A 15,535-nucleotide genomic window follows, 5' to 3' on the forward strand; every position below is an offset into this window, starting at 1 on the left:
ATCAAAAAAAAAAAAAAAAAAAAAGATTTCAGCCCTGCAGGAAAACCTCAAGCAATGGCTAACAAGGCTGCACAGGGGGGCACTGGGGTCTCAGGCTGCATAAAACGGCCCTGGCTCTGCCCCTCTGTTAGTGTGGAGCTGAAGTGGGACTGGCAGTGGGAACAGTTTGTGATATACCCTCCCAGCAGGATTTCCCTTAGCAGGGATGCCCTTGCTCCCCAGCATACCAATGTGCTCTGCACAGCTCTGCTGCTGCATTGGCCACAGTATCTCTGGCTGAAAGTGCATTTCAGCACATTTCCAGAGAAGGCAGGGAGGGTGCCCAGGTCCAGTGGGGCAGACCCCCATGGGGCACTCTGAGGTCCTGGGTCAGACATCTCACTGGAGATTGATGTCTGCTCCCAGCCCACCCACCAGCATGCCCTCCAGAGATACCAAGGCCCTGGGGGTGTGGGATGCTGGTTTGGAAATGCTCCTGATACGTTTTTGGGACCATTCCCCATTCAGATATAACCCTGGGCAGACCCCAGGCTCGCCTCCTGTCCTGATTTTGTGCATTATCAAGCTTTCCTAAGACACTTTCCCAACTACTGTCACAGTTAAACTGTTTCCTGCGTTTCTGAGGGCTGAACAAAATGCTAACACAAACTGCAAAGGTTGTCACTGGTGGCTTGCGATATGTACTGGCTGCTGTTGGCTGAGGCTGGGGGAAAGTCAACAAACACTGTCACCCCCAAAGTGGCTGAGGTCTACTGAGTTTCCCATTTCTTTTTCAAAGCCTCACTAGTGCAAGGACCACTATTTGCCAGTAACATAAGAAGTATTTGCCGGTTGTTGAGGAGCTCCAAGAGTACTGATAGCTTCTGAGAGGCCCTGGAAATCTTTCACCATCTCCAGTATCATAGCAGATACTCCGAACAGCAGATCCCGCTATGACACTGGGCATAAGGCAAATATTAAAGAGGAAAAGGGAAAGGGTATTATTTAGGCAGGTGTGGCCTTCTGAGACATTGACAAATAAAATTATACAGAAAAAATGGAGAGCACTCAAAGGACATATGAAGGATGGGTTCATAGGCCTTAGTTTATACCCTTGGACTTCTCTGCACAGATTTTATAACATATGCACGAAATAATCTGTGCAGTGTAAGAACATCTGTGTGATGCCATAAATACACCAAATAACCTGACTATGGATGCAGCATACAGTGCATAGAGCTCTGAGTGCCTGTACGAAGCTACATTTGCCTCTACGTTCAGAAGGGAGAGGGATTGTGCCAATAAACTTGGTCTCTTCTAGATAAATTAGTATAAAGCCTGTGTTTGCACAAGTGCTTGCAGTGAGAAAGTAAAGTAATACATTCTGTTCTGTTTATCAAAGTGTGAAAACACCATTTAATCACCATCTAGGATAATTATTCAGGGAGGTGATATTGGGTGCTAAATGGATCTTTAATTTAGCAGTACAAGATCAGCCAGCTGGTAGTTGAAGGAAGACAATTGAAAGGCAATTAACCATTGTGCAGCTTAATGGTGCACATGGTGGAGTCTCCATCGCTTGCCATATTTATCTCAGGATGGGAGTGTTTCTGACAGAGCTGCTCTAGTCTAGGCCAGTCGTGAGGTGTTGGTCACAGGATGGGCCTTATTCTTGCAATTCCTCAGCTTGTTTATTGCAGGAGATGAAAAGGGCTTGTGGTAACATTTCCTGTCGCTCATCTATGAGCCTTTGAGAATGGACCAGCAAAGATTATGAGATGGGCTCAGATCCATCTTACCAGCCTCACAAGTATAAGTAAAGCAGTAAATAACTTCATAGCACAGTACAGCACGTTATAGCACTGGGACAATGTCAGCCCTTCTATCTGATCCCTATGGCATCCTATGCAGTAGACCAAGAATTTCTTTCTAGAAATTCAGGCTGAGGAAAGGTCAAGCCATGCTGACCCACCTCAGTACGGATGCATTGTAGGACCTCTGCCTCGAGAAGGTGGAGGAGGACGGTGATTAAAGCAAGATCAAAGTCATTGCAGTCTGCCCGTGCTTGGGGAAAGGCAAGAGCTATGCTGAAGGTAGTTACTGTAATTTGATTAAAACCCACCTATATAATGCTGACAAAATACAGGAAAATAACCAGCCTGGGGAAACAAAACCAAACCAATACTTGCAGCACTGCTGTTGTGAGAAGAATAGGTGGAAAGTCAGCGTAAGAGAGTAAAAGCATCTGCAGAGGTTCCTTTGCAAGGCAGTCTCTAAGATTAGGAACCAAGGCAGAGGTGCCAAAGCAAAACACATCCAAACCATCTTTTTTCCCCTTCAAGGCCTTGCAGCAACCTACAGAATACAATTTGCAGACCATCATTCTGAGAGCTGAAGAGCAGAAATTGTCCAGATGTACAGTGCAGGCAATAGCATAGGAAAAGCCCACACTGCACTTCTAGCCACCGTCAGACCAGCCGTTCCTGAGCTGTGCTCAGCAGATGGCAGACTGACGCGTTTGATGTGAGATGCCACTGATGTGTGAGCCAACAGGTTGATGTGTTGATTGTAAGTAGGTTGTGGATATGGTTAAACTGATGTAGAGCAGCCTGGTTCAGTGACAGACGACCTGCCCAGGCTGGGGCAGGTAACACCACTACAAGTTTGTGCAAGAGAGGACGGTTGTCTCTGCTCTGTAATGGGATGCCTGGTTCTTTAGCATCTCTGTTGGGCCCAAGACTTGCGAAGTCTAAATTGTTGGAGGCTACATATATCCTGCCAAGCAAATTACACTCGTGACTTTGCTTCTTACCTGAAAGATTTTTTCCTTGAATGGAGTCTTCTGCTACCATCTCGCTAATCCCCTCCACACTGTTACAGATTGTGGGTTTGTTCACATAGCTCTTGGAGAATCGAAAAGAAAGTCGTTTTCCTTTCCAAGTACCAGTCCCTTCCTTTGTTTTCTCTTTGATCAGAATTTGTTTTGATTTCCGGATGCTTAACACTGTTTTAATGCCTCGTTCAAAGAACCCAATGTCCTCGTTATGCAAAATTGGGCTGCTCAGTTCAGAAGTAACTTCTGTCTTTTCGTCCCCAGAACTGTTCATCAGAGAGGCTGGTTCTGAGGTTACGCTCCTTGGGTCTAACCCCGTACTTCTATTCATCCTTATGCCTTTCAACAACAGGTTTTCCAAAGAGGTTGATGGTAATCACTGAAATGCACAAAACAGCAGAATTAGATGAGAGGTTCCTAACAGGGTATTACTGTATCTCCAAAGTCAGTCCTGGGCTGGAGATCTGGCCCATCCCTTTCCTGTGCTTAATCTAAGGACAGAGCAAGTTGTTCTAGCCTGTAGTTACCAAAGTGATCTCTTGACCCACAGACACCAGGTGCTGGCCTGCTTTTACCTCTGGAAGGCTCTACTTACCTCCTTAAATCAGGCAAGTGGCAGGTAATTCTGCAGCGCCAAGGAATCACTAAACATCAGAGATGCTGAAATGTGTGTAAATGTACTATTTTGGTCAGTAGCAAGATATGTTTTTACTTTCCATTCTTCTAGGTGGATTTCCAGACACGTAGGAATGATAACCCTCCTGAGCCTCTCAGTGGACGTTGCCACTTTCTGATGTGGATGCAGCAACTTTGGGTCATGCTGCTGCTTCTGCCCTGCTTGAGCCCTGACCTGCTGCCGAGGGAGGGTTGCCCAGGGCAGCTGAGCTCTGCTCTAGCCCCTTCCATCCAAACCCACGTCAATCTCCACACTACGAATCGTCATGGTTACAGTGGGGAGGCTGTAGGATGCAGTAAAGGTTCTCATCACTCATCCTACCTCAGAGCACTGCATCCTGACATGCTGAGTTTGGGTATCTCAAGGCCCGAGCAAGCCCCTGCGTGTGCTGCAGGGGATGCTACGGGAGATTTCTGATTTTAGCAGAGGTGCTCCTGGGCTGTAGTCACATCCCTTGCACTTGCTCAGCTCCTGCTCTGCCGCAGACAGATCGGATCCCCTCTGCCCACTCTGAGGGCTTGCCCGAGTGCTTGGGAAGGGGGCAGAGGGACAGGTTTTGCTTTCCTTTCCCTCCCTCGAAAAGGCCTCTCACCAGGTCACCAGCTAACACGGTCTGCTCATGGGGACGTTGTGTGCTGCAGAGCTTTGAGGATGGAAAAAGCTGCATTTCCCCGCAGCAGGCTCAAGGCAGCTCAGTGATCACTTTAAATCATTAGAAACAGCTATTGCTTGAGGTGACCCGGGAATTGCCTGTCTCAGGTCTGTTCAGCTCACAGGAGTCAGAGATTGAAATATGGTTATAGTGAACAATGTTGGGACTCTGGAAATAGATCTCAGCCTTCCTCGATCTGGATTGGGCCAGATTTTTCCTCCCTTGTGTGTGGTTATTTCACAGGTTATAAACCACAGGCACTGTGCCCTCCCATGGGTTTGCAGAACTCCCCACACAGTGGGCTCAGACAAGCCCTTCTCAGGGGGAATATTTCATCATTCATTGCCTTGCTCAGGAGCTCACCCCATCACAGCCCATGCAGAGGGTGGGAGTGAAAGGAGGGCACCCCGTTTCCCAGGGATTTCAGTAGGAAGTGGGCTGAGTCCCCAGCTCAAAGCCTGCATGGGGGTCTGTGGCCGGAGCAGAGCAGCGGCAGCATCAAAGGGATGAGCTGTGCGATGGAGAGAGACAGGGCAGGAGGACCCTAAGATGTGAGCCCTGGTCAAAGGAAGGAAAGGGATACACACCTCAGTACTGACTGACCCGCTCCTCTCTGCAGCGAGCTGGGATAACGCAGGTGTGATCCACAGAAACTGAAGGCAGCTGATAGTCCCGGGGCAACACAGAGGCTGCTCTGCAGGGCAGAGGTCCGGGTGAGCTCGTCCACCTCAGCTGACTGGAGCACCATCCCGCACGCCCTTCGAGGCTGAGGGGTTTGCTCCGGGCATGGCACCACTCTCCATCATCCTTTGTCCTCTGGAAAAGGGTGGTTGGAAGTGGGAAAAAAGGCCTGTCCCCACCTGCCCAAGACGTCCAGCACCTTCGCCTGTTCTAGTCCCTGGAGAGACTCCAGCACTGTTTCACTTTCATTATGTCTGGGCATTTAAAAAAAGGGAAGGGGGAGGGAATGATCTAAGCTTCAAGGTTAATTATTTACATTGCAAGACCAGGAGTTTGATGCAGGATTGAGCTGCTGGACTGAGCTGGCCCAGGGCAGCTGGGGGGAAGAAGGCTTTCAGCACCTGGTCCTGCAGGGTAAAGACCCACAACATCTGAGCAACTCAAAGCAAAAGAACAAAAAGGGGTCTGGAAGTTTTAAATGACATTAAACACAGTGACTCTGCTTGTCACTGAGTGATGAAAGAGCCAGCGGAGGTGAGCCAGGCTGTCCAGCTGGACACACCGTGCAGTCCCAGGCAGCTGAGATCCCGGTGTAAAGCAAGAGGGGTAAATCGGGGTGCCACCGTGCCATAGGCAACATACACTTCTTCGCACATCACCTGTCAGTGTGATAGGGGAGATCAGAGGGTTTAGTGAGGGATTGACGCAAAGTATAAAGTCCTGTGGTGTTTGAACTTTGTGCTGCACAGAGGAGAACGGGGGGGTTCATAACTTCCCTAAGGCTGGAAGAGGCTGTGTGTCCAGACAATGGAAAGTGTGTGGGGTGTGAATAATTGTGATCAGCTAAACAGGGAAGAGCAGCAATGCAGACTGTTGAGAAGATGCTCTGATGGTGAGCCAGGACTGGGAAGAGCATCATTTGGGGCTGCCCGGTGGTAGAGGGTGAGTCCTGCCTGAAGCCTCCTCCAGCCAGGTGGCCCAAAGCTGAGCTTTTCATCCTTGGGCTCTGCAAAGTCACGTTTAAGCTGGAGACCACCCTGCCATGCCGTGGGGAAAACCGCACTGGGTAATGCTCTGCCACTCTGGCAGGGTGACAACAGGAACAAAGGGAGAGAGCTATTTATGCAAGCTCCAAGTTGTGGAAAGTCCCTTTGGATACAAAGTCCAGCTAAACCTCTTTCCATCCTGGTTGGTAACTGCCTCCTCTGCAAGAGACTTATGGGGTGTTGGTTTGTTCAGACAGGCTGGTATGGTTGGAGTGCAGCCAGAGCAGGTCCGACATGGATGGGGTCTGATTTGGACCTCCCTGGGAGCTGTCATATACCCCAAAACACAGCTAGGACTAGGGCCTGCTGGGATGCCAATAAAAGCAACCCCGGATGAGCTCTGCACCCCACCGCTTAGGTCACCTGTCTCCCTGCAGCTCTTTCCAGCGCTCTCTCCCAGCACCAAGGAGCATGCCTGCTCTGGAACTGCCATCAGGGCAATGCTGATTCCAGGTGTCTTGACCCAGAAGATCATGAGAATTAAAAAATTTACTACGTTATGCAGTTGTTTACCATTTTTCTTCAATTTTGCACTAAAAAGCTCATGGCCTTTAGTGCCGTGGACACCACCCTGGCCCCAGTGAGCCATGGGGCACCCAAGCCAGCCCTGCCATGCGTCACAGGCCCCTGATCCTCCTCCATGCCTCCCAGGCACCAGGAAGGCACAGCCTTAATTAATCTCGCTCTTAATTTGAAGTGGATGAGTGAACGGGAGAGAAAAGCCAATCCTGGAAGTAGGTGGCCTCCAACTGCTTTTCCCCAGCAATGCTTTGGGTTGTCTCCTGCTCAGCCTTTGCTCATCCACCCACTGATGCAGCCACGCAGCATCCCGGCTGCGCCAGCCTTCGTACCCCAGCCAGCATGCTGCGCTCCGTGCGGTTGTTCAGCCCTGCCATCAACGGGAACGTGTGTTCCTGAAAAGATCTGGCCATCTGGAGGAAGCATCGTGAAATTACTTTCCACCCAGTAGCACCAGCTTAATTGCCTTTTGCGTCTCTGGGCACAGTTGTGAGAACAGATTAATCACTGTCTGGGGGTTTGAATATCGATGCTCTCAGCCTGAGCTAGCAGTGGGCTGGTGGACCAGGCCAGACTTGGACCTTCCCACCAGAACAGCTCAATAAGGGAGAAGAAAACAGAAAAGGAGGCAAAAATGGGTTGAGAAATCACAAGTAAGAGACAACCTAGCAAATCCAGGTGAAAGCAACGGTGCCTCAGAGCTGTGGTCGAGGATCTCGTGGCAAGTGGCTGCTGCAATCCAGTAGCCAATTTTTGCAAGCTACATTCAATGAGAAATTTGCCACCTGGCTCTAATGGAAAATCAGGCTTGTTCTCAGCTGCTTGGCTGTGTGAACTCACCTCCTTTGTGTGACTATACTTCATGCAGCAGCGTCGAACTGTTTTCACTCTGTCTTTCTAGGGTTAGCACAATTACTGACGGATGCTAATGGTGAGGAGTTGCTGATGTCCAGCTGCCAGACTGATGGGGATGCAGAGGTGCTGGGAGAGATCCAGGCATGAGGTAAGGATTAGAGAATGATCTACAAGCTCCATGTCCCTCAGTTCCCGGATATTTCTGGGAATGTTGGCAGAGGGTTAGAGCCCAGGACAAGACTGGTGCAGGACGGAGGCTTCCACCTCAAAGGCCTTCAAATGGATATGGCTCTCCCAGCACCGTGGCAAAAAGTGACAACCTCGGGGCCTCGAGAGTTTCCATGGAGATCCAGCCCCAATCTCCATCCATTATGCTCAGTTTGTGAGGAAAGGGATTCTCCTTTTTCCTTCTTGCAGCAAATTCATCCTCAAGACCAGCACATTTCTCCCTGGTTCCCATGGCCATGGCAGATGCTCTCGCACCATTGCCACCCTTCCTCAGGATGGGACGATCCCAGCCTGCTCACCCTCTGTCCACAGCAGAGGAGATATACCTGGAGATGTCCCCGCTGAATCCGGCCGCAGAACTGCTCACCATGGCCTGCATGGGGCAGGACCTCTCCAGCCTTCACTGTGTTGATGCATGCCAGCTTGCAAGCAGAGCCCCTAGAACATGCGGTGCCCCCTGCCTCAGTTTCCCCATTTGTGAAATGCAGGTATTTCATTTACCCTCCGTGGGAGGGTCATACAGATGAGGTGTGTTGGTTGATCTGTTGCTATGAGACTATTTCAAGGTGTTTCTGATTTCCTTGGCCACAGTGTGCAGGACACGCCCAGCCCAAATCTGCAGGGTTGTTGCTGGCCAACAGCTCCCTAATGCCCTGCACCCACTAACCTCTGCGGATTTCACACCGCTGCTTTGCCTCCTGACTCTTCTGAATGTTTGGTTTGGGGTTTATTTGCTCCTTCTTTCCTTCTCTGTTTATTACTTACATTTATTGACTTCCTGCTTATTTCTTTTCTTGCATCTAACACTCATGGAGCATGGCAAAAGGCTCCAGAGGCACAGCGCTGAGGGGCAGGGAGCGTGTCACGGGAGGGCCCTGCCATTCGCTCTGCAGCCCCAAGGTTTTCATCAGCTCCAAATGCCAGGAGAAAAACACATTGCTAAGGCTGCAGTGGAATACTGCTTTGATGCACTTGCAGAACACCATGCCAGATCCCTGCTCCCAGCCTCGACAGCCCAACCGGCACGGCCTCAGCAGAGCATGCTGTGACGGGCTCCCTTTCTGCAGGTTTCACTTACCCTGTGCTGGGACCGAAATCTCAGCCTGGGTGGGTGAAGGAAGCTCTGGAGCTGCAGTGATTTGTTGCAGTGGAGGAACTGGCCTGATATTTTTAACAGCACTGTTGGTGATGGATGAGGCAGGGGCATGCTCAGAGGCTGCATGTGCCTATGCAGCTATCGCCTCCCGGGGAGTGGTTTGCAGTGAAAGGAGATATCGCTTATGCTGCAATATTTTTCTTCCTGTTTTTAGGGTATAGGGGGAGGTGAGGGAGGGTTGAGCCTTAAGCTGAGAAGTCCATTTGCAGGGAAGAAGCAGGTTCTGATTTGGAGACTGGATTTGCAGAGGGGATGTTGGCCCCTGGGCTGGAGTGGAAGCATTTGGAAGGTGCATTTCTGCAAAGCACAGGAGCGTTGCCTGGGAGAGGAGTGTGCTCCAGACCCAGGGATGAGTGTGTGAGGGGGTCCAGCACTCTTTCTGCTTGCAGAAGCCCATCCTAGGTGCTTTCAAAGGATAGGCATCAAAGTTTTCCCTCCCCTCCTCCCACAAAAGGTCTGAAATAGGCCTGGGTAAGCAGGATCTCTTGCACTGGTTTTCTTCTTTTTTGATATAATGAAAATGTTTAACACTTTCAGCAAGTCCTGTACTTGACCAACAGTTTATGTCTAAGGGATTAGGTATAGGGATCACAGTGTGGTAATTTTGTGTTTTGTGTAACTTTGGAATAGCAGCAATTTGAGGTAAAATAGCAACGTAAGGTTCATTAATACTATTAAGATGAATCACAAGATTAGTTAACTTGATAATAAATCAACGCAACAGCCTAACTGAAGAATTAACAAAGATATTAAAATCAAATTACATGCACACACAGAGATATAGGTATATACATACAAAGCTATACATACCTGTCATAATTTCCCCTTGAGTTCAGTGAAAATATTCATGTCAAACACCTTTGCATGTCTCAATGGGCAAAGAGTTGAGCCTCAAGGAGGGAGGATTTCAGCCCAAGTCCCATCATTAGTGTTGATGGTCCTGTAATTTTGCAGAATTGAGGGTTTGTGAGCTCTGAGAGATGTCCCACTCTGAGGAAGGTGCTGAGTGGAGCCTGCTGGTGTCCAGGAGAGCTCAGACGGATTTACTTAGGATTGTTGTTTATAGTGTTGTGTGTTGATTGTCTTTAGGCATCGGTAAATTTCCACTCTGGACACAATCAGGGTTGGTAATTACTGGAGCGCCAGTAATCACTCGACCAAGCTACAGTGTGGCTCAGGGCTGGCAGGAAACATTAGACATTCCATTCTTAGACCCCACCATAGCCAGGTGGTTGAATTCCTGGTACGCATCGTGGCCAAGCAACTGAATTCCCAGTCCGGTCAGTGCTGTTCTCCAGCTCAGCAATGCAGGAGTGTTGGGCACAGTCAGAGGACACTTAACCACCAAAGTCGCTGCACGACAGCCAAGGCTTGAGGGGAATTTCTAAGGTCATAGAATGGTCTAAGAGCTGGGGGTTGTGGGGGTGGGAAATGCACCACCACACACCAGCATAGCACGGACAGGCCCCCACCAACCCCTGTGCTGTGGGGTGCAGCCGGGGCCCAGTCCCCACGATCTCCTCCCACCCTGGCAGCAGCTCAGCTCCAGGGATGCTCAGCTGGTGCATTGGGGTCTCGCTGTGGTGCCATCTGCTGAACGTTTCCTTCTGCTTGCTTTTCATTAGTGGTGACCCTATGAGTAGATGCGTGGTAATTGCTCTTCACACAAAAACTGGCAGTCCAGGTTGTGCACTCAGGAGCCCATCAGCTTGCAGTGAATGTCAGGTGCAGCCCCGGAGCCCAGCACTTGGAGCAGCCTTGAGATTGAAATGTCACAGCTCATTGACTTCAGAAGGAAGCTGCTGTCCTACCCAGCAGGCTGCCCTTGTCCCATTCATCACAGGAGCTGCCAAACCAGAGCAGAAGCACTTTCTGCATGACAGTGACCACGGATTATCTACATGACTGTGCTTCTGCCCTATGCTTTGCCAAAACACCAGCCTGACACCACGGCTTTTCCCCATGGCACGACTCCAAGGCTTCAGTGGGATGGAGCCTGAGGATAACCAGCCCCACCACCTGGAGATGGCATCACACCTAGCAGGGACAGTTTCCCCTTGGAGGTGTCCCTGTGGCCAGAAGCCTGTGAGCGGTATTAAACCTTGCTGAGCAATTCAAGCAAAGTTAGACTACTCTGTTATTTAAATGAGGGAGCTAAAAGCAAACCATGCCTGGAGCCAAGGCACCTGCCTGCTGTGCATGTCACCACATATAGATGTCTGCTGTTGGAAACATGTCACTGAGGCCAAAGACTGAGCTGGGAGCCCAGCACTACCTCTGCGGCAGAGCACGGGGAGGTCACAGTCAGCAGGAGCTTGTCCTTCTCATTGCGGGGGTTTGCTTTACTGCACCAAAATTTCCAGTCTGTGGTGCTCAGAAACTTTGCCAAAGCTAGGTTAATATTTGTTTGCCACACTGCTGCAGGATATTCCCAAGCACAAGGACCTTGAGAAAAACCAGGGGAGCCTTGTTGGGAAACCTCATTGGCCTCTTCTTCCTGGCTGAACTTTATCCAGCTTAATCCCAGGCTTGGTTTGATGGAGGGGGGAAAGGTGCAGGCTCATTCCTATCTGTGTAGCGCTAGGACCCATGGCTTTCTCCCAATGCTGAAGGGTACAGGTATCACACTTCTGCATTGCCCACACTGATGTGAACTGTGGTGCCCCCAGGGAAAGGGGAAGCAGCTGTTTCTGAACATGTCCCCAGATGAAGCCTGAACGTCCATCCTCAGGGCTGGACCTCTGGAAAGCTGAATTTTCCTTACCTTTGGTGGCTGAGAAAACCTGAGAACTAACACTTTCTTTAGATATATATTTCTGTACTTTTTTTTTTTAATAAGTGTTTTTGAAGTTTCATTGAAGATGTTGTCACTGGAATCATTATATTTCTATAGAGATTATAATGACTCCTTTTGAAGAGTTAGTCTCAGTCAGTCAGTGCTTAATTCACGTATCAATGACTCCATAAACCCTAAATCCATAAATCTGCTGAAATTGCTCTAATCTATTGTGCCAGTGAATGCCTGCAGGGCCTCATCCGTGCAGAGATAATTCATGTAAAGAGCCGCTGCTGTGAGGGCGGGTGGTCAGCAATGGCAGAGGGGCCTCGTCCGTGTGAAGCAGACGGAGGTTTTATAACCGAGCCACACTCAGGGCAAGCGTCAGAGCCCGGTCACTCTCTTCGGTTCATTTGCCCCAAGTTATTTCACATGCAATCCATCAATCTGACCCTCACAGTCTTTCCTGTCATTTGCAGCGAGTCGTGCATCATTTCTGTACAGCGATGGTGGGGTGGTCGGACCTTTCTGGTGCATCCGCATCCAGCTGGTATAGAATTCGTGAAGTCAGTTTGTCCAGAGCGAACTGGTTAAGCCACAGCTGGTCATTAAGCCGCTGAAGGCAGTATTGGAGCGTTTGCAAACCCTTGCTGCTGCTGCAAAACAGCAGGCACCTCTTCCGGCTGATGGGAGTCCATTTAATGACGCTATCGTAAACTCGGCCCAGAAGTTCGTCCTTTATTTTCTTAAATGCGTAATAATCCCTATGGAAGACTGGAGACCAGCAGAAAATGCTACCAGAACGCCCAGAGCAGCAGAGCACAGGCAGCTGCCGAGGTCAGTGGGAACAGCTCTTGCTCACACCCCGGCTGAACATCACCCGTGCAGTCAAGCGGCTTGGACGTATAATTTGAGTATCCCCAAAGCACTCAGCCCCAAGTGACCTCTGTCAGTCCTGTTTGTCCACAGCCCTTTCCAAATGGACCAGTTCACTGGCAAGTTTTTTTCTTTTTCAGTCCAAGAGGGTTTACATAGCCATGTTTTGAAACCTTTTTGTGTGGGGGGCTAGAATGAAGCATTAATTGCAGTTGCATAGCAGGTACTGCTGTAAAAACGCTGTTCTCTTTTTTGCAGAGTTTAATTTGATTTAAAGTGCTGACAAGGACACAATGAATCGCTCACACATGCTGGTTGATTTTGCCCTCCGCCGTGGCCCTTGCAGAAATGGGTACAAAAGCAGAACTCATACCTGACAGAGCCACCATGGCCCCACTGAGCCCCAATTGCAGTGGTACAGGCATCCCTATGGGAACCAGCTTTTTGGGGCCATGGGCCATCCTGCTGCAAAATGGGCCGTCTGCTCGAGGGGAGCATGACTGCTCACCTAGTGCTCCCCAGCCACCCTCCATGGCCACTCTTCACCCCCGTGGTCCCACACATCTCCTCCCACCAGGCAGCAGCAGCCTGGTTCCTCCAGCATCGCTTCATCAGCAAATACCCTGCAAACTGCTTGGCCATCCCCAGCCTCTGCATCCCTGGCCCTGTCTTCCTCCAGCAAGTCAGGGCTGCCACCAGCACAAGGAGCCAGCGTGGTGCAGCAGCAGCGATTTCCCCTGTACACCTGTACACCGCAGGTGTTTTGGGGCTGTCGCACAAAACCGGGTTCCAGTATACACCCCAACGGGTGATACTTGCATGGGCTGCGTGGCCCTTTAAGAAAGACTATATATCGCATCTCCCCAGGGAAAAAAAAATAAACAAAACAGAGGCAAGTGGAGCAGATGTAATCCCACAGTGCTGGGGCTGACTCTGTGCCTGTGTTAGCGGGAAGCTGTGATTTATCCGGGGTGAAACAAGGAAAGGCTGCCCGGCAGCACGCTCCCCTCCGCTGTGGGATGTGTGCCGCTGGAGGGAGCAGAGCTGCCACGGGGCTGCGTGGGTGTCCCGAGCTCCCAAGGTGCTATGGCAAGAGCCTCGCTATGCGGGAGCCAAAACCAGAAAGTAAACAACCTGCTTACTTGCCTCTATCCGCTCCAGCATTAAAAATCAACAAAGCAGTGTTGGACCTGGGGAGACAAAACTGACTTTCTTCCAGCTTGGGAAAAAAAGGCTTCAGGTTCACTGAGTATTTACTCACCTCCATGTGCCACGACGTCTCTCCAACGCTGTAATTGTCATCTGTCTGCGTGAGCTCACTGTGTTCACACACGTGCATGTATGTAGGGGACAGTAAAGGACCACAAGCCACCGCATCTCCCTTCATACGAACTCCTGCAGTGAGCATTTCAGCCTCCTGTGGTGTTTCTCTGTTTCCCTCCTTCTGCAACGCCCTAGTGCTGTCAGGGTAAAGATTAAAGCACAAAATCATTTTTATTTTACTCTCTGAATCACAATGGTGAGAAATCTGGATCTAGAAAGTCAGTCTGTCTCTGCCCAGCGCATCTTGCATGAATGGCAGTAGATCACAGTACCAGACTCAAGAGCCAGCTTTTCTCTCTGCCCAGCTGGAGGGGGATGAAATCCAATGCTTGCAGAGGCAGGAGAGGGCAGAGTGGAGATCTTAGGGGCCCATGTTCCTCAGGGTCCCTGTGTTCTGCCATCCCAGACCCTGCTGCTGTCTTTGTCCTCACATTACTGCCAAGAGCAAAGCCCAACAGCCTGAGCAAAGTCCCGCAGCCTGCCTTGGGCCACTTTGTCCCCCTCCCTGTCAAGATGGGGCCAAGTGTCATGGCAAGTGTCGTGACTCCATCCCCGAGCCCACAGAAAACTCCTCCGAGCGATATCTGTGTGGTTTGTGCAGCACCAAACATGACATGACTCGGTGAAGTTGAGCAACCCACGTCAGTCTGCACTACCTCCCAGCTGGGCAAACCTTGCCAGCCTTTCTTCTTTTTCCCTGTGGTTTAATTTGACCTAACGCTATTGACACAGTTTTAAGGACGTGACATGCCCTACAAGCTACAGCACAGCCTTGGTATGCGGAAAACTCAAGTTCACATGCCTCCTATGACTGAGCCAAACTCAGGATGTGCCGGAAAGCCTGGCATCAGTTGGAAAGCTGGACAATGGATGAAGCTTACAGTGCTATGCAGCCCTCTTCAGCTGTGCCACAGCAGAGCTGGGCTCTCCAGGGAGCATGGCTTGCCCCACCTGGGAGCTGTGTTCTGCAGCCAGCCCCTCGGTTGGCAGCAATCACCGTGGGCACAGCACCCACAACAGACAGGAGCCCCAGGGACAGGGTCCCCGCCTGGGAGCCCAGGACCTCTTCTGCTTCCCGATGCCTCTGGTGCCGGATAGGCTTCCCACTGCCGCTGCAGGAAAGATATAACAAAAAACCCCAACTGATGTTGAAGTCAGCAGATGGGAGCGAGCTGAGCTTTTTGCCTGTTTCTATGGAGCCCCAGCTCCCGGTGGCTGTCAGCACCGTCCCTTCCCATTGGGAGACTTTCCTTTCTTCCCGGAGGGAAGCAGCAGCTCTCTCCTCGGCACCCACATCCCATGCGCCGACCAACACTGCAGAGCTCTGCCACGGTGATGGGGCAGTCCTGGAGGGAGCCGCAGCACCAAGAACAGGCTGATGCCATGCCATGGGGCATCCCTCTTGCCTGATTTCGCAGGCCAACAGTCACACACAGCAATTTGGCAGGGGGAGAAATCACCTAGTGACGCAATTAAATTTTAATTTTTTCAAGTTTTTTGTTTGGTTTTTTTTGGAAGTGATTTACAAGAAACTTTGTCTGATCTTTCCTAGCCCTCTCCCCACTTTGCTTTCAGCTATCTGTGGGTAGAACTGGATGGCAGGAGGTGGCAGGTGATGCTTGGTGTCCTATGTGGTGTCCCCCGTCATGCAAGCACACCTTGGCAGCCAGACCCTCACCTAGATATGTACAAGGTCTCCCAGCCAGAGGCAGCTGCCCAGTCTTGCAGCAGAGACTGCTTTGTTGCCAGTGCAAAGCAGAGCAGGCTCCAAAAAGAGATTGGCACCTTCCTCCTAGGGCAGTGCTTGGAAGCTCCAGTCTGAGCCAAGCTTCAGCCCTTTCTCATGCAGGAATTTGGATTTTAGGCCATTTGTAGTAATTCCCCAAAAGAGCAAACATAGATGTGTTTGAATTAACAAAACTCCAAGGGCATTCA

General features: G+C 50.5%; 2 protein-coding genes across 2 annotated transcripts in view; both read right to left on the minus strand.

The window, feature by feature from the left end:
- Positions 1–3,086, minus strand: part of EXOC3L4 (exocyst complex component 3-like 4) — a 20,107-nt gene extending 17,021 nt beyond the window's left edge. The window contains exon 1 of the mRNA XM_010157869.1: positions 2,792–3,086. Within this exon, the coding sequence (XP_010156171.1) occupies positions 2,792–3,086 (295 nt within the window). The remainder of the gene's footprint in view (positions 1–2,791) is intronic.
- A 49-nt stretch (positions 3,087–3,135) lies between these two features.
- The window catches only part of LBH (limb bud and heart development), a 71,733-nt gene continuing 59,333 nt past the window's right edge, over positions 3,136–15,535 (minus strand). The window contains exon 3 of the mRNA XM_010157982.1: positions 3,136–3,191. Within this exon, the coding sequence (XP_010156284.1) occupies positions 3,136–3,191 (56 nt within the window). The remainder of the gene's footprint in view (positions 3,192–15,535) is intronic.

Source organism: Eurypyga helias, unplaced genomic scaffold, assembly GCF_000690775.1.
Source record: "Eurypyga helias isolate BGI_N326 unplaced genomic scaffold, ASM69077v1 scaffold15010, whole genome shotgun sequence".
Taxonomy (NCBI): domain Eukaryota; kingdom Metazoa; phylum Chordata; class Aves; order Eurypygiformes; family Eurypygidae; genus Eurypyga; species Eurypyga helias.